This window comes from Choloepus didactylus, chromosome 2 (assembly GCF_015220235.1).
Source record: "Choloepus didactylus isolate mChoDid1 chromosome 2, mChoDid1.pri, whole genome shotgun sequence".
Lineage (NCBI taxonomy): Eukaryota > Metazoa > Chordata > Mammalia > Pilosa > Megalonychidae > Choloepus > Choloepus didactylus.
Window position 1 is genome coordinate 56,720,575 of NC_051308.1, and position 22,271 is coordinate 56,742,845.

Consider the following 22,271-nt stretch of genomic DNA (forward strand, 5'->3'; position numbering starts at 1 on the left):
GTGCCTCTTTAAATTTTGTGCCTAGATGCCTCACTTGCCTCATCGAATCCTGGCTCTAGGAGTGAAGATAGGGATGGACAGTTGGTATGGATATAAATGAAACAGGATTGGCCATGAATTTGTAATTGTTGAAGCTGGGGGTTTATTATATTGCTCTTTACTTCTGAATATGTTTGAAATTTTCCCTAATGATAAAAGCAAGTGTACAAAGGCCTGTCACAAAAAGAACTGAACAATAGAAGTCTGCTTTCCTAATCGCTTGGGGGAAAATGCTTGTGTTGGAGAGGAAGTACAAGAGGAAGGAGCATCAGCTTTTATAGGATGATAAAATCGTGGACACATGGACACATGAACACTAGTACAGTTGGGTCCTGATTGGTGATTATGGCCTTTAAATTATTCTCCCTGGAAAGTATGTGAGTACCAATAGATTACTGTATTCATTTGGTAAAAGGTTTAGTGAGTTTTAAGAATTACAATAGATGGTATCGGAAACTTTCTCAAGAAAGTTATAGAAAACAAACCCTTGTGTGTTTTGTACCCTGCCAGAGACTGCCATTAGTGATACCAGTAGAGCTGTTTCAAGTTAGTATAATTTATGAAAATTCTAAGATTTATGAAATAGATGAAACAGAAGTGCATATTTGCATTCCAAAAGCAAATTATTATATAATTATTTTATATTACTAGATGGCCTATTACATTGAAATTATTAGGCTTAAATGCAGTTTTGTTATTAAGTGCATCTGAGTTAATAATGTCCCTTTCCAACACCAGTCTGAAATAGGGCTTTTAGCCTGTATGGGAAGTGTATCGGTATAGTTTAACATTATGACAACATGAAATAAGAGTTAAAAGTTATGCAATGAATTGGTAATCATTTGCAAATGAAATTCGGTTCATGGACTTGACTCAGGATACACAGGAAGTATTTTGGGATCCTTGAAATGTTGAAATTAATTTGTTAATTAGACTAAGGGTAGGAAGTAGATTTTCCAAAATGTTGATTTGAGTCAAAAGCAAAAAGCAAGAATAAAAGCAGTAACTCTTAGCATCACAGAATTCAAAAAGAAGAACATGGAACTGTACTCCTTATGCAGCTTTCTTGACATGCTTTCCTTTGACGTAAGCTTTATTATGATGAGGCATTCCTCAAGGTCAAGATGTCATATTTGCCTCTCCCAGCAAATTACCTTTGCTCACAATAATTTAAACCAAAACTATGTTTGTTTTGCATTTCTGAAAGTCCTTATATGCTGATGCTACTTTCTTCCCCCTTCAAGTTTAATGCTAAGAAGTATCAGGTCAGACTTTTTAAGAGGTTCAAAGACCATGAAATCAGTATTGTAAAGCCATAAACTGTCACCCAACAGAGGCTTCCTACCTGCCCAGCATCTCCTGTCTGGCCACAGTGCTTAGTGAAGCCAACAAAGCAGCAGGGAGCACTCCCTTCCCCCACCCCAAATCAGCCTGTTGAGCACAGGGAGCAGCCACAATGGTGATTTGCCAGGGAAACATACCCTTTTATTCTAGGCTCCACATTTCTCCATAAAAGTTTCTATTTTGCCCTTCAAAAATGTAGTTACCTTAATGGTTGCATGAATTCTTTGCACATTAAAAAAAAAATGAATTCCTAGATTTTCCTTTGGACTTTCCTTCATAGCAAAAGAAGTGTCCAGCTTTTTTCTCCTGGAGACAGCTCTTTATCTCAGAAATAAAAGGGCTTATCTCTCCAGCCCATTTCTGCTTAGCCATTTAGCCCCTTCTTTTTCCCCTTCTGTTTCTTTTGCAAATGAGCATTTGAACTTGGGGTCAAGTTTAGAGAGCATGACTAAATGGCAGAAGGTTCTTTACAAATTAATAGTTCAAAATGAAAACGTGCAAAAATGTATGTATTTGTAAAATGAGGATGAATTTGCATTAAATTAGAAGGTCATAAATCATATAGTGCAGAAATACAAGGATGTAAACAGGCCTCAGTGCAAAACAAAACAGTCGTATTGTATTCTGTTTAGTAAAGTAATTGGGATAACATGGTAATAAAATGATAGTTTGACTAATTCAAGAAATGACAAGTTGAGAGTTGTAGCACTTCGGTAGTTTTTTGTTTCTTTTTTTCTTTTAAATGTACCTGTCTCCTCTTCTTCTACTTTATCTAGGGTGGGAATCTTGTAGCCTGGTCCCCTGAATTAGAATCACGGGTGTGTGGGTGCTCATTAAAAAGCACATCACTGCACCCTGCTCCAACTGGCTCGGTCAGAATCTCCTGGGGGTTATGTCTAGGAATCAGAATAAACCAAGATTGGAAATTAATCATCTTTAGGGGGAAAAAGCAAGTACTTTGAGCTGAATCTTCAGGGGTGCAATTCTCACAAGATTTTTACATGTGATCTCCCATTGAACATTTCAGATCCTTTCGATAAAAATTCAGTAGATATGATTGAGAAATTCTGAGCTAAAAAATATGTTCAGTTATTACAAACAATGGTGATATGAACTCTTAAAGGACTTATACTCACTGGCGTTTTTTTTTTTAATAGACAATATGGATCAATTAGAGATAATAAACTCACTCCTATAAATCTTATGAATCGCCTCTCCGATAGAGAGGTTCCTTGCCATTGCTGCTGGTTCCCTCTGCCCCAGAAACCTTCTGCCAGATCTTCCCCCAGCTTGGCTCATTCCCAGCGTCAGGCAGTTCTCTGCTGAAACGTCAGATGCTCCAAAAGAACTTTCCAGACCACCCTATCTAAACCATGTTGCTCCTTGCCCTTATCCCACTTAATTATTTTATTTATTATTTTATTATTTTATTTTATTTTTTTCAGAACACTTACCCTGATCTGCCTGAATGCAGTGACTGACTTATTTTCTGTCTGCACCAACAGCGGGTCAGCCCCTTGAGGCCAGAGACTTTGTCTCTCTTGAGTGCCATGGTGGCCTTAGCTCCTAGAGGTTACGCAGGCACTGGGTGAATATGTGTTGAATGAATGAACGCATGAATGACTATTGATCAATATGGGTTAACTGGTACATATAAACCAATATACAAAATCCAGCACGGAGAAGTTTATTTACAAATCATTCTCAAAATGATAAATGTTTCTTGCTGGTTGAAGGAAAGCAGGGCCTGTTGGATTATCTGACCTGGTTGAAAGTGTGATGTAGTGGAATGAGGCAAGCACACTTTAGCCCTCTCAGCTTTGTAATGATATTTCTGTGTCAGAAACCCCCTGCAAGTCTGCTGCTGACTTTTTACATTAGCAAATGTTTATTTTCTTCAATTTAAAGGTTTAATTTATTACCTCTTCCCTCCCTTTATTAAAAGGAGCTCACCTTTTAAAATCATTTCTTGGTCTTTCCATATATTTTTCCTTTTGGACTTCATTCTTGCACTCATTGCAATTATACATTATAAAGCAATGCTAACTTTTTTTTAAGAAAATAAAGTCTTCAGATTTACATTTTGCAATGGTTTCCAAATTTATTCCAAAATTAATAAATAATAAAATTATTAATAAAATAATTTCCAAAATTATTAATAAAAACACAAGTGTATAAAATACATGATATTGTATGGAAATGTATTTGCTTGTATATACCTAAAATATATCTGGACATATACCTGAGAAACCAGTAACATTGGTTTTGGAGAACTAGGTTGCTGGGGCAAGAATAGGAGGGAGGATTTTTACTGTATACTCTTACTTTTTGAATTTTGAAACTTGTGGATGAATATATCACCAATTTGATGAGTTCATTAAATAGTGAAGTGCTGTAGAACATTTATTTCCTTTTTTTATTGCAACTAATCATAATGTATTTATAAAATTTGAGATTTTCATGACTTTCCCAAGGTAACTGCAAAATAGGCTTGAGAATCACTGACCCAAACAGACGTAATTCTTGAGAGAAGAGTTACTTCCAGGCCTTCCAAATTTTTAAGTACATTCTTCCTGTCAGCTTGAAGCTCCTTCCATTTCATCTAGAAGCCTCACAACTTGCTGAATGGCTTGTATCAGGATCATTAACTAGAAGCATATCAAAGAATGGAGTTGGGAAGAGGCAGTGGCAGACTATTAAAGATCAGCAGCTCTTGTAGTGGATCAAGAATTGTTTCATTCATTCAGCAAATATTTATTGAATGTCTTCCTGCGCCAGGCCTGTTCTAGATGCTGAGAATATATAGGTGAGTAAGAATCTCTGTTTCAAAGAGTTTATACTCTTCTGGAGAAGATGGACAGGTAAACAATCTTGAAATAATGGTGTAAACAGAATGTGCCAGTTTGGATGTATTATGTCCCACAAAACGCCATGTTCTTTGATGCAATCTTGTGGGGCAGATATATTAGTGTTGATTAGATTGGAATCTTTTGGGTGTTTCCATGGAGATGTGACTCAGTCAACTGTGAGTGAAACGTTTGATTGGATAATTTCCATGGAGGTGTTGCCCCACCCATTCAGGGTGGGTGTTGATTGGATCACTGGAGTCATATGAAGGAGTTCACAGACAGAAGGACCGCAGAGCAACTGAGAGTGACATTTTGAAGAGGAGCTGCAGCCTAGAGACACATGTCCTGGGAGAAAGCCCTTTTGAAACCAGAACTCCAAAGCAGACACCAGCCATGAGGCTTCCCAGCTAACAGAGGTTTTCTGGGTGCCATTGGCCATCCTCCAGTGAAGGTACCCAATTGTTGATGCCTTTACCTTGGATGCTTTATGGTCTTAAGACTTAACTGTAACCAAATAAACCCCCTTTATAAATGCCAGTTTCTGGTATTTTGCAAAACGGCAGCGGTAGCAAACTGAAACACAGAGTATAAGCCTAGTGGACAGGCACCAAAGCCCTCTTAGAGGAGGGTTAGCCTGGAGGTCATAGGATATGTAAAGTTACCCGAAAGAAGAGAGAGGAAGAGACTTATAGGTAGAAGAGAGAAAGCAGTAACAAAGGCATAGGGCTAGAGAGATTAGTGTATTGGTGAAATCAGTAAAGTAGTTTTGATGGAGTGTAGAGGATGAAGGGTGAGTGGCAGGAGAGGAGGCTGGTAGAGCAGAGCTTTATATGCTAAGAAACTTGAAATTAATTTTGGAGGGAAGAGGGAGGCACTGAAGGATTTTATGATGCATATTTGCATTTTAAATAGATCCTTCTTTCCTTCTTCCTTTTTTAAATGATCAGTTCACATCTCAGTCAAGAATAAAATAGCTGACAGCCAACGTAGAGCAAGAATGTGACAGAACAGAGGCCCTAAAAAATACCAATGGGATGGTCAGAGGTCACTAAAATCTCACCTGCTCAATTTAGCCTTGTTTGCCACTCAAATCATCAACTTTAAATTACACAAAACTCCAGCTTTAAAATTTCCAGGAATCCTTCCCTGACCTGTCTAGAACTCATGGGTTACTCAACGCATTCAGACCTTCTATAGCATCCCTTAATATAACTTAATACTTGCACCTACTTCACTCCTATTTTCTTTTGCAAGTATTTCATATTTCAGTACTACCTGAAATACACATACTCCAGATAGGGATTTGCCTTCCCTGTACGCAATGCTTCTGGCAAAACTACCATCCGTGGACTTACAGAATGTCTTATCCACCATCATGGTATTCCACATGGCCTTGCTTCCCATCAAGGAACCCACTTCACAGCAAATTAAGTGCAGGAATGGGCACATGCTCATGGATTTCACTAGTCTTAAAGCATTCTCCATCATCCTGAAGCAGATGGATTGATAGAATGGTGGAATGGCCCTTTGAAGACTTAATTACGGTGCCAACTAGGTGGCAATACCTTGCAGGGAGAAGGTAGTGTTCTCCAGGAGGCTGTGTATGCTCTGAATCAGTGCCTACTCTATGGTGCTGTTTCTCCCACAGCCAGGATTCACAGGTCCAGGAATCAAGGAGTGAAAATGGGATCAGCACCACTATTACCTCTAATCATCCACTAGAAAAATGTTTGCTTCCTGTCCCCACAACCTTACGTACTTCAAGGGTAAGGGTTTAGTTTATCCTCTTGTTTAGCCCTAGTGGGCAGTAGTGTTTAATGGCTTGAGTCTTCAATATGGCTTTAAATGGCTAGAATCTTCTTATCTGAGCCTCCTCAAGGGGTGGGAGTTCAAAATACTTTGTGGCAGTTACACGCTAATGTTTGTCACATTTCTTCACAGTAACTTTTCTCAATTTGACTACATTCTTTGAGTACACAAGCCAAATAAATGACTAAATAAGCCATGCACACATAGCAGTGTTCCTTCCATTTGTTTCTCCTTCCCCTCAACATTTCTATTTTTTCTTTTGTTCTTGATCCATTTCCCCATTTCACTCATTTATTCAATAACCAGGAGTCTTTTATCTGAACACAGTCATTTTTCCTTCTCAGAATCCCAATCTTGGTTCTGCTTACCCTTACTGTTAACTCTATAGGTGGTTGTTTCACTCATTTGAGGACCAATCAGTCAGATTTTTTAAGACCAAAAAATCCAGGTATAGGCAATACCAAGTTTTAACTCACCACTCTTTGCTTATTACCATAGAAATACCAACTAAGTCTAAATAGTTGAGTATCCCCATTCAGTACATCTTCTGAATCCTAAATTAACTTAAAAAATATAGTTCTGGACTACTGTTATTATCTGGGGTTAATACTTTTAATTTGCCTATTTTATTGTACAATGTTAAAATGATCAGGTATCTTCTTTGTGCTTGTGCCAGTTTGGATGTATTATGTCCCCCAAAACGCCATATTTTTTAATGCAATCTTGTGGGGGAAGGCATTTAGTGTTGATTAGGTTGGAACCTTTTGATTGTTTCCATGGAGATGTGACTAGCAACACATTTGATTAGGGTGTGACCTGTTGATGGGACTGTTTCCATAGAGGTGTGGCCCCACCCATTCAGCTTGAGTCTTGATTTAATTACTCTAGAAAAGCTCAGAAACAGAAGGACTTCTGAGAAGCTGCGGCTGAGACACATTTTGAAGATGGCTGTTGAAAGCTGACACTGACATTTTGGAAGAATGCCATTTTGAAACACAACCTGGGAGCAAGCAGACGCTAGCCCTGTGCCTTCCCAGCTAACCAAGGTTTTCCAGATGCCAGTGGCCTTTCTCCAGTGAAGATATCCTATTGTTGATGCCTTACCTTGGACATTTTATGGCCTTAAGACTGTAACTGTGTAACTAAATACCCCCCCCCCATAAAAGCCAATCCATTTCTGCTATTTTGCATAATGGTGGCATTAGCAAACCAGAACAGTGCTTATGCCCTTAACATCAGTTTGCAAAATAAATTGACGCTGAGTTTAGATTTATTAATGGTCAAATTTGAGTTGTGGAAACTTTCAAAGATTTATTGAGTATCTTCCTAAGATCAGATTTAGGGGAAAAAGGACCTTTCAAAGGTTAACTAATCAAACCTAATAGCTCCTACATGTACTTTCTTACTGACCTTGAACTTACAGTTGGGGGAAAAGCAGCAGTGATCTTTGAAAGCAGTGTGGGATTTAGTGTCAAAATGGTTATGTGAATTAAGAGGTACATAGAACTCAACAAATGTTAGTTTGAAAAAGTGTTGAACACTATTAAGCAGTTAGCAACTAGACACCATCCATTTCTATTGCTAAACTGCCAACTCACAATCAAAATATTTTGAAGAGTTGCAGTATTATTCTGGTGAAATTAAGCCTCAGTTTTAGAAAAGGATCACAGAACTTTGATCACTTTGATCAGTGTAGATCAAACTTTTGTTCCTGAAGCTGTAACTGTTAAAATATCAGTCTTATTTCTGTGGTGGTTTCAAAGACTGGTTGAGACGAAGTAAACAATGTTCTGTACAGATGAGAGAGGTTATATTGGAATTTGGAGTTAAGGTTAGAACTTTGGAGATCATATATATTGGGACAAATATATGAATTCCAAATCTTGAAATTTCTGGCTACAGCCAAATTCTGCAATATTTGGGTCCTTCTCTTACAGCTAAAATTGAAAACCATCATCACTCAAAATTGAATATATAAGGTTTTGTCTTTTGGGGAAAAGGATGATTCTGCCCATTGGGACTACTTTTAGGCAACTATTTAAAAAAATCTGTTATTTGGTAGTTAACAACTTTATACTTATCCCTGTAACAGTTAAAAACTGGCACATTACTAAAAAAAACTCAGACTCTACTGAATTAAATGATTTTTGACATGCTACATGCACCTTTATGCTTTATAATTCTAAATCACTGACTCTAAAATCACTTCCAAATTCTCCCTTTTAAAAGACTAATGGCACCATTTGAATTATACGAATAATAACTAAATATCAGTGTCAGAAAAATATTCCCATGTGTGACTGACAGACAAAATAATTATATGTATTCTTATCTAATACATGGCTGCTAAAACTGAGGCACACTCATGGGTATGTTTGGGCATATGTCCTAGTGAAAGGTTTTTAAAGCCTAACAGTATTTGTGAAATTAGAGCATTTATACAAGAGGCCAACAACATTCTGTGGGGTACCTCTGTCAAGGCAAACCCTTGGCTTAAGGAATTAAGACTACTTAACTCAAAACACCAAGACTTTCCTACACCAGTTTTATTTAAAACACAAATAAGTATTTCTCTTTCTGTAATGGCAAATGATTCAAATAATGCTAGACATGAATCACTGACTAATACAAGGAAGGGATTTAAATATGAAACAAAATTATTTTTAAAAAGCAAAAGAATCACAGTTATGTACAAAAGGGACCTGGAATCTGTAAGCTGATTCCAAAATGAAATGAGTAGAAAATCTGTGGTGAAACCAGAACATTCCATCCCTGCTTTGGAGAAGGGCTATCATACAACATTCAGTCAGCTGAAGATGAATTGGTAGAGAGGTGTCTATATATAAATTTCAAGCCATTTTTGCTTGTGCAGAATCATCCAGATCTTCCCAAGACTGAACGGGTAGTCCTGTGGCTTCCTTCTTTTTCCACGTTTCCAACAAGAATACATGAAGTTCAACTCTTTATGAGCCGCTTACAACAGCAGTTCCTTAGGAGCCAACATGACAGGTGGGTCAGATTTCCCTATGAGAAACAAAACTGACCACCTACAGCAAAATATCAAAATGGACAAGTCCTTCTTTCCTCTTCCTTCTAACTCTTGTACAATGTGTCTCCTTTCAAGATTATTATCCCCGTCATACTTGTTCCTTCACAAGTCAAAACCCTTGAGGTGAGATGAAGGAGACCAACATCAAGAAAAGAAAATTCAATTCTGAAATGAAGAAAACCGTAGTACTGGAAGGTATACAATACACCCCCAGAGCATCTCGATATCCCTGCTACAGTACAATTCAATGTGCTGCTATGGTCCATAGATAAATATCGGCAGCTTGAATGAGTTCATTTTTGTCCCCTCAGGCGGTTAAAGGGCACCAAATAAATACTGGGCAAGAGGAGTTTGCTGGGAGAGTTAGAAATAAAAAAAATAATAAAAATTAACCAATTTTGTCCCTGTATAATTCAATGGCATAGGAGACAAGTGCTGAAGAAAAGGGACAACTTTCATACTTAAAAAAATTCCTCTAATCATGTCACCTCTTATAGAGAATCCAGGGAATCCCAGAAATAGAAAATTAGTTTCAGAGGACTCCTGAGGCACTTTAAAGCCTTAAAAAATTACAGTAATAATAAATTAGCTATTGCTCTTCCAAGGCTTATAGAGCAGCAAAAGCATCAAAATCAGGTCCTAAGAGTATGTCCAGATTACCAGCTTCATGAGCTGCTCAGCCCTCTCTAAAGCTTAAATTTCTAAATATATTTAAAAAGACATACAGGTTTAACACAGATTAAGTAGATTTGTTTAGTGGTAATGTGAAATTTGGTCCTTAATGCTAGCAGCTGTCTTCATCCTTTCAAACACAGATGATAAAGTACATTAAGACGATACAGAAAGGAAATAATACAACAAAGGAGGAAAATAAGCCACAATTGACAAACACCTCAAGGAGTCACTAAGTTCTCTTGCACCCTCTCATTTGGATACCCCTCTCAGTCTCTTTTTGTGGAGAGAAAGGTAAAACAGAACTTGATCTCAAAGATACTAAACAATGGCATCAAATGGACAAAATGGTTATTGAGGGTCTTTAAAATAATCTGACCCCAAAGAATATAGGACACATACAGATAATTCAGAGGTATGCTTCTGATTTGGGGCAAATTCTAGACTAAAGAAATTATCACCTCAGGTAATGTTATAATAGATGAAGCTAAGTCCAGTTTTTTGGTGTTCTTTTTTTTTTTTTTTTTTTTTAAATGTTTTCACTTCCACCTTCAACTATCAATCATTTCTGAGAGCTCAAGCAGAAGGTCATCTTCATCCTTCCCAGGATCCAAGTCAATCTCAGCTTCTAATTTGCCTCCTGAAATCTCCCATATTAGTTTCTCAAAATCATCCTCCACAGAGAGTGGGGGCTTTCCTGTTGAGGCAGAGCTGAGTCGGCGAGTTTTCGTGGCCATATGGGATGAGGAAGGGCCAGATACTTCTGGTGATGAGGGATTTGAAGATGACTGGGTTGGGAGCATTATGAGACTGTAAGATTAAAAAAAAAAAGTTACAAAACTGTCCCTTTTCAATGGTTGACAGAACCACCTAATCTCAGGGACATGAAGGGTTAGCAAAGAGTTATTTCTGAGAACACACAAACAAAAAATTGTCTTACTGATTTGAGACCAAGCATCTTCACAATTTAAAGCAGGATTCGACACAGTATTAAAAACATCTTTTAAATAATACAGCAAAATATAAGCAATAGCACCAAAGGAGAGGAGTAATTCTGAATTTCATGTTTTCTTGTAATTAATTCCAAGTTCAGAAGATTTAATTAGATATCACTAAATTGTAAATGTTTAAAGTTATTTAACAGTGTTATTCTCTAGAGAGCTTAAATAATAACTGTAGTCCTAAGTTTGGTTAAAAAGAATTGCAAGGTATTACCTGTCCCTAGGTTTTTCTGTCTCAGACACAGTAACTGATTTGTTCTCAGAGAGGAGTGGGACAACAGCCTATAAAAGTAAGAATAAGGATAATTCATGGGAGAGTCAGGCTTTTTTATTTGAGCATATTCATTTTCTTTTGCATGCTTCTTAGAACCATAGCTATATTTCTTTAGGCCTGGAAGTCCAAGAATCAATAAATCCAAAGGTCAAGTATTCAAATAAAGTAAATAAATTGCCACCTAAAAATTAGCTTAAAAAAAAAAAAACAAAAACCCACCTGCCACTCCACAAATACCTAATATAGATGTAAAATAAAGTAACAACCTAAACAACTAAAATCTTTAGGAAATGGCAGGAAGTATTACACTTAGATAAATAGGGCTAGAGAGCCAACAGAATATTAATCTTCCCTCCTTTTCTACTGCATAAAATAAAGTATGATGAAGTTGGATCCACTTCTTACCACAGCTGCTTTTTTGGCTGGGCATTCCTGCAGGACACTGCTGGGACTGAGTGGCTTCACAGCCACAATGACAGCAGGGTGGACCTCTACTGCTTTGCGTTTGGGGGCCAGTTTGGGGGATGAAACAACTTTAACCACAGATGGCTTCACATTCACTTTGGGTTTAGCTACAAGGAGCAGAAAACATCTGATTAACAACTAGAATAATCTTCTTTTATGTGGAGAATGACACAGAATAAAATACCCCAAATACTTTCATATTAGATATATGACACACCAACTATGTGCTTAATGTGAATATAGGTATAAAAGAAGAGAAGAAACTTCAGGAAGGAAGTTCAGACACACACAATTTCTTTTTCAATATTGAAAATGATCCACAGGCAATCTGTACTACACATGGCCGTAATGGAAATACATACTCAAATGATCTGTTTCAATGGCTCTTGAATTCTCCACTGTTCTATCTTCTGGTGTTTTTATTCTTCAAAATCACAGGGAAATGTGCCATAGGAAGTTTTAAATAGGGCTTTTCAAACAACAATTTTAAATTCTGAGAAAGGAATACATCTAGTTTTGTCTTTTCAAATAGAATCATCAGAAATACTAGTTTTCAGCTGTCTGACTGTATACAAAGCTAATTACATTCAACTCAATTGTTTCTGGGAAGTTATCGAACATAGGTAATTTTGCAGTCCTAAAGCAAGGCGAACTCTAAGAAACACTCACCTTTACCCCTTTTTTCCAAGGGCTGTGCTGCACATTTCATATTTAATATTGAATCCCCAATCCCTGAGGTTTCTACCTCCACCTTCTGGGATGCCTTTGTGGGAAGCCGCTTTGTCAGGTGCCGAGTGATGCCTGGCACAGGTTTCTCCACCACTTCAGTATTGCAAGAGGCTACATCTCCCTGAAGGGTTGTCAAAACCAGTTTTTCCTTCAGTAAAACTCCCCTCTCCTGTTGTTTCTGCATTTGCTTCTCTCTCACGGTCTCACACCTCTTGACTTGAATTTTAGTGATGCCAACTGCTGTGGTCTCATCTGAAGCCTATGGATAAGTTTAAATGACAGAATCAGGTATCTCTAACAACCTATATGATAAACAGCATTTAATAGGTATCAGGCTAACATCTAAGTCAAGCACAATTTGATATAATAACCCGGAAACCAAGTGAAAAGCTGTGTGATATCAAATAGAACATGTCAAACTAAAGATGGAAGTTCAGAATTAAAGATGTGTGGAACAATAAAAACACAGCTTCTACAGGCTACACAACCATGACCCCTAAGTCAAATACCAATGGCCCCTAAATAATAGGACACACTTGCACAAAGATTTATGTTCTAAGATGTTGATTATCCTATTAATTATAATTGTGTAAGACAAAACTCAATGTCCAGAAACAGAGTATATATGTACAACAGGATACATGTGTCCAGTAAAACAAATGTTTTAAAGAATTATAAATAGGGTAAAAGTTATTTTAAAAAAGGCAGGCTACAAGTTCTCAATTATGTTTTAAACATGAATCAACACTAAACAAGTTCACATGCATGCATATTTAAACAAAAGACTTGAAGGAAATCCATGAAAAAAACTGATGGTGATTATGTCTGGGTTGTGGACTTGGGAGGTTTTTTCCCTTCTTTTCAAAATAAGAATTCCTAAGTTTTGTACGATAAACAATATTTCTCTTGAAGACAGGGAAAAACTTAATTTAAAAAATATTAATGGCCAATTTAAAAACAACTTTATAAGGGCAGAGAACACTGATATAAAAGTAGTACAGGAAACTCTCATAGGAACTACAGGCATACTGAAAGGCAGTTTACCTAATATTTTGCCATTCATCTAGCCCTTGCCTGCCATGAGACAAAACTATACAATGATCTTAAATTAACTAACCTCTTTAGCCTCTGTTGTAGTAACACTGCTCTGAGAAGCAACTTCACTTCCTTCCTGAAGTTTCTTCTCTTCTTTTATACCTATATTCACATTAAGCACATAGTTGGTTATTTCATGCAGGCTGCAACACCATGACAGGTGAAGTTAAAATGTTTCTTAATGCATGTAAGATAGGACAAATCAAATTGTAGATAAAACCAATTAGTCTTCTTGAAGTCTCAAAATGCATACTAGTGATACCAGATCTAAAGAGTACTGATGTAAACAAACAGGTTAACTTCAGTTAATCCACTGTTTTTCAAAGTCATTTGAACAAATAAAAATTCTCATAAAACTCCCATGAATATCCTGTAGAACACTGTCCTTTGGAATATCATCTGGGAACATGGAACTATAGACCAAGCTCTTTTGTTACCTGTTCTTTTGGTAATGCGGAGCAGCCGCCTTGTTCCTGGGAGGCCTTCAGGCTGAGGGTGGGAGCTGGTGCTGCTCTCAGAGTTCTGCTGCACCCTCAGTGCCTTCTCCAACTTAATTTCCTCCAGTGTTTTGATATGCACCTCCTGCATAGACTTTGTTCTACTTGTAGGCTCCTCTGACTGTCCTTTGCTGACTACAGGTGGCAAAACCACTGTTTTTTTAATGTCACTATCAGTCTTTAACTTGATGCAAGTTACATCCTTTTTGCTTTTTTGTCTCTCTGCTTCCTGCTGTCGATGTTTCTTTTCAGCCAGGACCTCAGAGAAGGTTTTGATTCGGATGGTGGAGGAGCTTCTTGTTCCTGAGGTGGAATCATCAGCTTTTGCAGGTCCTTCCGTCTTGAGTTTGGTTTGCAATTCTCCACGTTTTTGACTGGCTCTTTCAAGAAGAATTTCTTCTAGTGTCTTCACATGGATCTCTCCAACTTTAGGAACTCTCTCTGTTTTCATGGGGGAAAATAATACGTCATTATACTTGGAGAGTATCTCTTATTGACTTGTGACTCCTTTATTCTTGGATTAGGACAGAGTTCAACAGAGAGGTATCATTTAGAAAGGCAATGAAAATAATCAAAACTACTACATTAAGTTTCAATCCCCATTTTACATTATTCCATGTCTCAAGTAGTGACCCTCAAGGAAAACTCTTAAAAAGGCAAAAAATTGCTATTCAGATGCTTATTCTTCAGGCACCTAAAAGTTGTATACTTCTTAGAGAAATTTGTCATAAATCTTACCATTAAAAAGAGTAATAAATTCTGCTCACTCATACAAATATAAACATGTCCAGGACACTATTGTAGAAATATAATGGTAAGAAAAAACCAGTCTCGGCCCACATGTAGTTTATACTCTAACAGGAAGAGCAACAATTAAACAAGCAATAACAAAGTATGGTAATGAAACTGCTTTCATAAAGGAAGTATAATATTTAGGAGCATAGAGCAAGAATACCAACTTTTATCTAAGAATGGGTTAAAGGAAGCTTTTCAGAGGAAATGGTATACGAATGATGGAAAGGAGAAAGAACAGATAAGACAGGAGAAAAACAGGAAAGGCCCAGAGATTTGTATGTCATGAAAACTACTGAGGAGCAATTTTAATGATACAATAATCATTCTACAACTGTTTAAACTAAAGAGCAAATTTCACACTTGATCAAGGTAGCAGGAGAAAAGAAAATTACACACTATTATCCCTTACGAATATAAACATAAAAATCTTCAAGAAAATACTGGTAAATCAAATTTAACTATATTAAAGGATTATATCTCCCATGACCAAGAAGGATTTACTCCAGGAATGCAAAGGTAGTTCAACATAAGATAATCAATCAATGTAATACACTACATTAATAGAATGAAAGAGGAAAACCATACGATCAAAAAAAAAAAACCCACAAAAAACTGAGATAATTATATCTCAATTGATGCAGGAAAAGCATTTAACAAGATCCAGTATCTTTTCACAATAAAAAAACTCAGAAAAATAGACATAAAAGGTAACTTTCTTAACATGATAAAGGAGATTTATGAAAAAGCCACAGCAAACATCATACTCAAAAGCGAAGGAACGAAAGTTTTTTCCTTAACATCAGGAACAAGACAAGGATGCCCACTGTCACCAATGCTATTCAGTATTGTACTAGAAGTTCTAGCCAGACCAGTTAGGCAAGAGGATGAAATTAAAGACATCTTTACTAGAAAGGAACAAGTAAAACTATCTCTGTTCAGGTATGACATTATCCTGTATACAGAAAATCCCAAAGAATTCCCAAGAAAGCTACTAGAACTATTCATCGAATTCGGCAAAGTTTCAGGGTACAAGATTGCACACACACACAAAAAACCCCACTGTGTTTTTATACACCAGTAATGAATAATCTGAAAAGGAAATTAAGAAAATGATTCCATTTACAATAGCATCTGAAAGAACAAATTACCCAGGAATAAATTTAATCAAGGGGGTGAAAGACTTGTACCCTGAAAACTATAAAACAATGCTGAAAGAAATTCAAGATCTAAATAAATGGAAACACATCCCATGCTCATGGATTAGAAGACTTAAAAATTTTAAGATGTCACTACCACCTGAAGTGATCTACAGATTCAATGTCGACTTCTACCAGCTGTTTTTGCAGAAATGGAAAAGCCAACCCTCAAATTCACCTGCAATTGCAAGGGGTCCCAAATAGGCAAAACAATCTTGAAAAAGAAGAAAAAGATGGAGAAGCCACACTTCCTGATTTCAAGACTCACTACACAAAGCTACAGTAAGTAAAACACTGTGTGGTACTGGCATAAGGACAGACATACAGACCATCTGAATAGAATTCAGAATCCAGAAATAAACCCACACATGTATGGCCAGTTGATTTCAAGAAGGGCTCCAAGCCCATTCAATAGGGAAAGAATAGTCTCTTCAACAATGGTGCTGGACAACTAGAAATCCACATGCAAGAGAAAGAATTTGGGTCCTTACCTCTCATCATACACAAAAACAAACTCAAAATGAATTAATGACCTAAATGTAAGAGCTAATACAATAAAATTCTAAGGGAAACATATAGGGATCTTGTATTTGGCAATGGATTCTTTAATATTCCACCAAAAGTATGAGCAACAAAGGAAAAATATAAATTAGGCTTCATCAAAATCAAAAGCTTTTGTACATCAAAGACATTATCAAGAATGTGAAAAGACAACCTACAGAATGGAAGAAAATATTTGGAAATCATATATCTGATACAAGTTTAATGTCCAGAATATATACAGAACTCCTACAACTCAACAAGAAACCCAATTAAAAAATGGGACTTGAATAGTCATTTCTTCAAAAAGATATACAAATGGCCAATAAACACATGAAGAGAAGCTCACCATCATTAGCCATCAGAAACATACAAATCACAACCACAATGAGATACTACTTCACACCCACTAAGATGGCTATTATTTAAAATAAGTGTTGGTGAGGAGGAGCAAGATGGCGGCATAGAGACAAGTAGAATTTAGTCAGTCCCCTGGAACAACTAATAAGAAAAACCAGGAACAACTAGTAAATAATTTGGAATAACTGCTGGAAGACAACCATGACTGTCCACACATCGTACACAAACCAGGATCGGGAGGAATGCCTGAGATCACAGCATAGAATCTGTAAGTAAAAGCTGCAGAACCACACTGAGAGCCCCTGCCCCCACAGCAGGCTGAGCTGCATAACCTTGCTATGGTAGAGAGCAGCATGGCACTCTCAGAGCGAGCAAATATAACTCAGCTGAGCTCCAACTGGGGTTTTAATTAACAAGTGTGGACTGCAGAATACAAGTTACAAACCTCCAACAAGTAGCCAGAAGCTTTTAGTGACATCTGTCCCGTAAGGGGTAGCCCAGAAGACCAGGTGTTACCACTGGCCGACAAGTGAAATTGGAGGTCCATGGACCGGCTCTGCAAGGGGGCTTTCTGTCCCTTTTTCTCTCTCTCAACCTGAGCGGCTCAGTGGAGAAAACCTCAGCCATTTTCAGCTTGCAGCGCTCTGACCCAGACAAGGGTGGAGAGAGCAGAGTCAGAGAGACAAAGAACCCATTCAAATGCAGATGGGAACTTCCTAGGGGGTGTATCTTCCCTAAGAGGAAGGAGGTGATGCCCAGCTCTACTACTGGCCTTCCATTCAGAACCAGACCCCAGAGCCTGAGGGCAAACAGCCAAAACAGAAACTAAGGGGGCCACACCTCCTTACACCAGTCAGGAGCAACAGACTGACAGGCACCATCTGCTGGCCAGGTTAGGAAAAGCACAGTGGCTAGAGGCCTCACAGGGTGTGTCAATCTTCTAAGACACACCCTCAGAGAAACCTGATATGAATATTGCCTCCTTCTGACACCTGAGCCCGTTCTGATCTGGGAAAACCTCATTGGGGTAACCAAGGAAACCAAATGCCTAGACAACAGAAAACTACAACGTACACTAAGAAAAATGAAGATATGGCCCAGTCAAAGGAACAAACTTACACTTCAACTGAGATACAGGAATTGAAACAACTAATGCTAAATAAATTCAAGTTTAAGGAAGATATGGCAAAAGAGATGAAGGGTATAACAAAAACACAGGACGAACATAAGGTAGAAATCGAAAGTTTGAAAAAACTGGCAGAATCTATGGAAATGAAGACACGGCACAAGAGATGAAAGACACAATGGAGACATAAACAGCAGATCTCAAGAGGCAGAAGAAAACACTCAGGAACTGGAGAACAAGACACCTGAAAGCCTATACACAAAAGAAAAGATAAGGAAAAGAATGGAAAAACATGAACAACATCTCAGGGAACTGAATGACAACATGAAATGCATGAATGTATGTGTCATGGGTGTCCCAGAAGGAGAAGAGACGGGAAAGGGGCAGAAGCAATAATAGAGGAAATAATCAATGAAAATTTCCCATCTCTTATGAAACACATAAAATTATGGATCCAAGAAGCACAGCATACCCCAAACAGAATAGCTCTAAATAGGCCTATGCCAAGACACTTAATAATCAGATTATCAAATGTCAAAGACAAAGAAAGAATCCTGAAAGCAGCAAGAGAAAAGCGATCCATCACATACAAAGGAAACTTGATAAGACTATGTGCGGATTTATCAGTAGAAACCATGGAGGCAAGAAGACAGTGGTGTGATATATTTAAGGTACTGAAAGAGAAAAACCGCCAACCAAGAATCCTATATCTGGCAAAACGGTCCTTCAGATATGAGGGAGAATTTAAAATATTCTCTGACAAACAGACAATGACAGTTTGTGAACAAGATACCTGCACGACAGGAAATACTAAAGAGAGCACTACAGACAAATAGGAAAAAAAGAGGTTTGGAACACAATTATGGGTGATGGTAGCACAGCAATGTAAGTACACTGAACAAAGATGACTGTGAGTATGGATGTTAAGAGGAAGGTTAGGAGCATGTAGGATACCAGAAAGAAAGAGGAAAGATAAAGTCGGGCTGTATAACTCAGTGAAACATAGAGAGTTCAACAACTATGATAAAATGTACAAGTATGTTTTCACATGAGGGAGAACAAATGAATGTCAGCCTTGCAAGATGTTAAAAATGGGGTGGTATTGGGGAAAAAAATACAATCAATGCAAACTAGAGACTATAGTTAACAGAAACATTGTATTATGCTTCCTTTAATGCAACAAAGGCAATATACCAAAGCCAAATGCCTATAAGAGAGGGACATAAGGGAGTGGTATCGGACTTGTGGCATTGGTGATGTTGTCTGACTCTTATTCTACTTTAGTTTAATTCTGTCTTTCCTTTTGTTGCTTTTTAGCTATCATTTCTTTTTCTTTTTCTTTTGTCTTTCTACCTTCTTTGACTCTTCCACATCCTTTGTGGAAGAAATGGAGATGTCCTTATATAGATAGTGGTGATGGTGGTGAATACATAAATATATGACTATACAAGGAACCATCGATTGTTTACTGAGGATGGCAAGTATGGTGGGTGAACAAAACCATCTTAAAAAAAAAAAAACAGGTTGATGAAGAAACCTTGAGGGCACTACATTGAGTGAAATAAGTCATAAGGACAAATATTGCATGGTCTCACTGATATTAATAATTATAATATGTAAACACATAAGACATGAAATATAAGTTAACAGGATATAGAACAAGGTTAAAGAATGGGGAGCGGTTGCTTATTATGAGCAGAATGTTTAACTAGGTTGAACTTAAGTGTTTGGAAGTGGACAGAGGTGACGGTAGCACATTATTGTGAGAACAACTAACAGTGCTGAATGGTGTGTGAAAGTGGTGGAAAGGGGAAGCTTAGAGTCACATATGTCACCAGAAGGAAAATTGGAGGATAAAAGATGGGAACGTATAAAACAGTGAATCTTGTGGTGGACAATGTCCTTGATTAACTGTACAAATATTAGAAATCTGTTTCATGAACTAGAACAAATGTATGACACTATAACTAGAAGTTAATAATAGAGGGGTATACAGGGAAAAATATATACCTATTGCAAACTGTGCACTACAGTTAACAGTATTTTAACATTATTTCATTATCAGTAACAAAGGTACTGTACCAATACTATGAGTCAGTAATGGAGGGAGGATGGTTAGGGGTATGGGAGGAATTGAGTTTTCTTTTTTTGTCTTTATTTCTATTCTGGAGTAATGAAAATGTTCTAAAAGTTGCAAAAATAATTGTGGTGATGGATGCACAGCTGTATGATGGTACCATGGGAAACTGATTGTGCACTTTGGATCTTTGGAGAATTGTATGATATGTGAACAATCTCAATCTCAAGTAAGTGTTGGTGAGGATGTGGAGAAATGGGAAACTTCATGCATTGTGGGTGATGTAAAATGGTGCAGCCTCTGTGGAAAAGTTTTGTGATTTCTCAGAAAATTAAGTTTAGAATTACCATATAACCTGGCAATCCCACTTGTAGGTATACTCCCAAAAGAAATGAGAACAGGACTTGAACAGTATTTGTACACCAATGTTCATAGCAGAATTATTCATAATAACCAAAAGGTGGACATCAAGACATGAGTCAAAAATAACCCAAATGTCCAATAGATGAATGGATAAACAAAATGTGGTATGGACATATAATGGAATATTATTCAGCCATAAAAAAAGAAGTGCTGATACATGCTACAACATGGATGAAACGTGAAGACATTTTGTAAGTGAAATAAGCCAGAAATAAACATGCCAATATTATATGAATTCTCTTATATGAAATACTTAGAAAGTAGAATAGTAGTTATCAGGGGTAGGTTAAGGGGAATGGGGAGTTATTGCTTAAGGGGTATAAGTTTATTTGGAATGATGAAAATGTTTTGGAAATAGATAATGGTAAAAGTTATACAACATCATCAATGTACTTCATGTCACTGAATGTAAACTTAAAAATGGTTAACATGATTTTTATGTAATGTATATTTTACCACAAAAATTTTTTTTAATTCACACTGGACATATATGGCCATCCTCATCAATGAAGAGCTAGGAAAAAAATAATGATGCGCAATAAACAAGAATCTGGAGAACCTACTCAAACATATATAATCACTGAATAACAGAGCTTAAAGAAAAAATAGAAAAAAAAAAATAAACAGTCTTTCACAACTTTAAACACACACACTCTGTCTCACTTCCTGAAACTCTGAGTGTGCTGTTAGAATATTCCCTAGTGATTTCATTTCTCTTGTTGCCTGGCTAGTTTTATGTGAGTTCAAAACTCAGTTTACAAACTGACACCCTCAAATCCAGTTTGCTTCTGTGATCACAGCACAAAATCTCATTGTACTATAATTGCCTACATTCTAATCACACTAGATACACTTCCTAAGAGTAGTGACAGTGACTGCATTTATTTGTTTACATGCAATGTTTTAGTACAGCACCTGTTACACAGGAAGCAATCATTTAACCATTTCCTTCATTTTTAAAATAAAAATTATACATGTTTTCATTTTAAGATGGCAGACTAATTTCAAAATTACTCCAAGAAAATTCAGTGTGAATGGTGACATGGAGACCCCGTTTCCCCAACCTACCAAAATTTCATTGCTATAATAGAGAAGACATAAAAAACTGAGCAAACCCAAAAATGTCACTGGAAGAGCATAAATCTTGAGGAATTTCTGAAAGACAAAGCAGATATATGAATTTAAAGAAAAATGGAAAAAAAAATAAAGGATTGCACAGGTGAACACTGTTCTTCCAAAAAGAACCAAAGAAAAATGCCAAACTTGGGGCAAATAGTTTGAAAAGCAATAGTGGGCTCTGGGATAACCAATAAAGTAGGAATTTAAGGACTGCTATAGACCAGTTAGGCCAGCTATGACCCTATCCTGAGAAACTCCCTAAAAAGAGGAGAGTTTGCCTGGGAAGGAAACATATTATGAGGATATTGGGGCTGGAGAGAGCACAGCATGAAAACTCTTTCACAAATGCCAAGCAGAAAAAGAGGTGAGGGAGAAAATAAAAAAGCAAGCTGGAGAAGGAAAAAGTTAGCTCCATCCCTCAAGTAAAGAAAGCCTTTCTTACTGTGGCAATCATGGATCCCCAGCTTTCTGGCCTGTAACCCACATAAGCTGCTTTTTAGTATGCCCTCCCCACTCAGGCAGGTATCAGTCAGATCTCCCAGTCAGGTGAGGGCTACATGGGAAAAAGACCTTTAAAACCATAGAGGAAACCTAGACCAGATATTTAAAACTACGGAAAAACAACAATATTAAAAAATACACCAAAATAAAAAGAAGTGACTGAGTCAAAAAAAAACAAAAAACAAAAAACAAAAACAAAAAAACACAGCACACACATTAGAAAAAGAGATTCGAATGAGAAACTCCAGAGCAGCCAAATTGAGTTATGAAAAAGGAGAAAAAAGAAAATAAAAAGTACTTAGAAAATAAAA

General features: G+C 37.1%; 1 protein-coding gene across 9 annotated transcripts in view; it reads right to left on the reverse strand.

Moving 5' to 3' along the window:
• Positions 1 to 8,572: 8,572 nt before the first annotated feature.
• Positions 8,573 to 22,271, reverse strand: part of ZC3H11A (zinc finger CCCH-type containing 11A) — a 53,399-nt gene continuing 39,700 nt past the window's right edge. For all 9 annotated transcript variants that reach the window (XM_037824990.1, XM_037824985.1, XM_037824991.1 and 6 more), the window contains 6 exons: positions 13,764 to 14,264; positions 13,349 to 13,428; positions 12,172 to 12,490; positions 11,443 to 11,609; positions 10,978 to 11,045; positions 8,573 to 10,572 (listed from right to left, as the gene is read on the reverse strand). In XM_037824990.1, the coding sequence (XP_037680918.1) occupies positions 10,314 to 10,572; positions 10,978 to 11,045; positions 11,443 to 11,609; positions 12,172 to 12,490; positions 13,349 to 13,428; positions 13,764 to 14,264 (1,394 nt within the window). In that variant the 3' untranslated portion in view covers positions 8,573 to 10,313. The remainder of the gene's footprint in view (positions 10,573 to 10,977; positions 11,046 to 11,442; positions 11,610 to 12,171; positions 12,491 to 13,348; positions 13,429 to 13,763; positions 14,265 to 22,271) is intronic.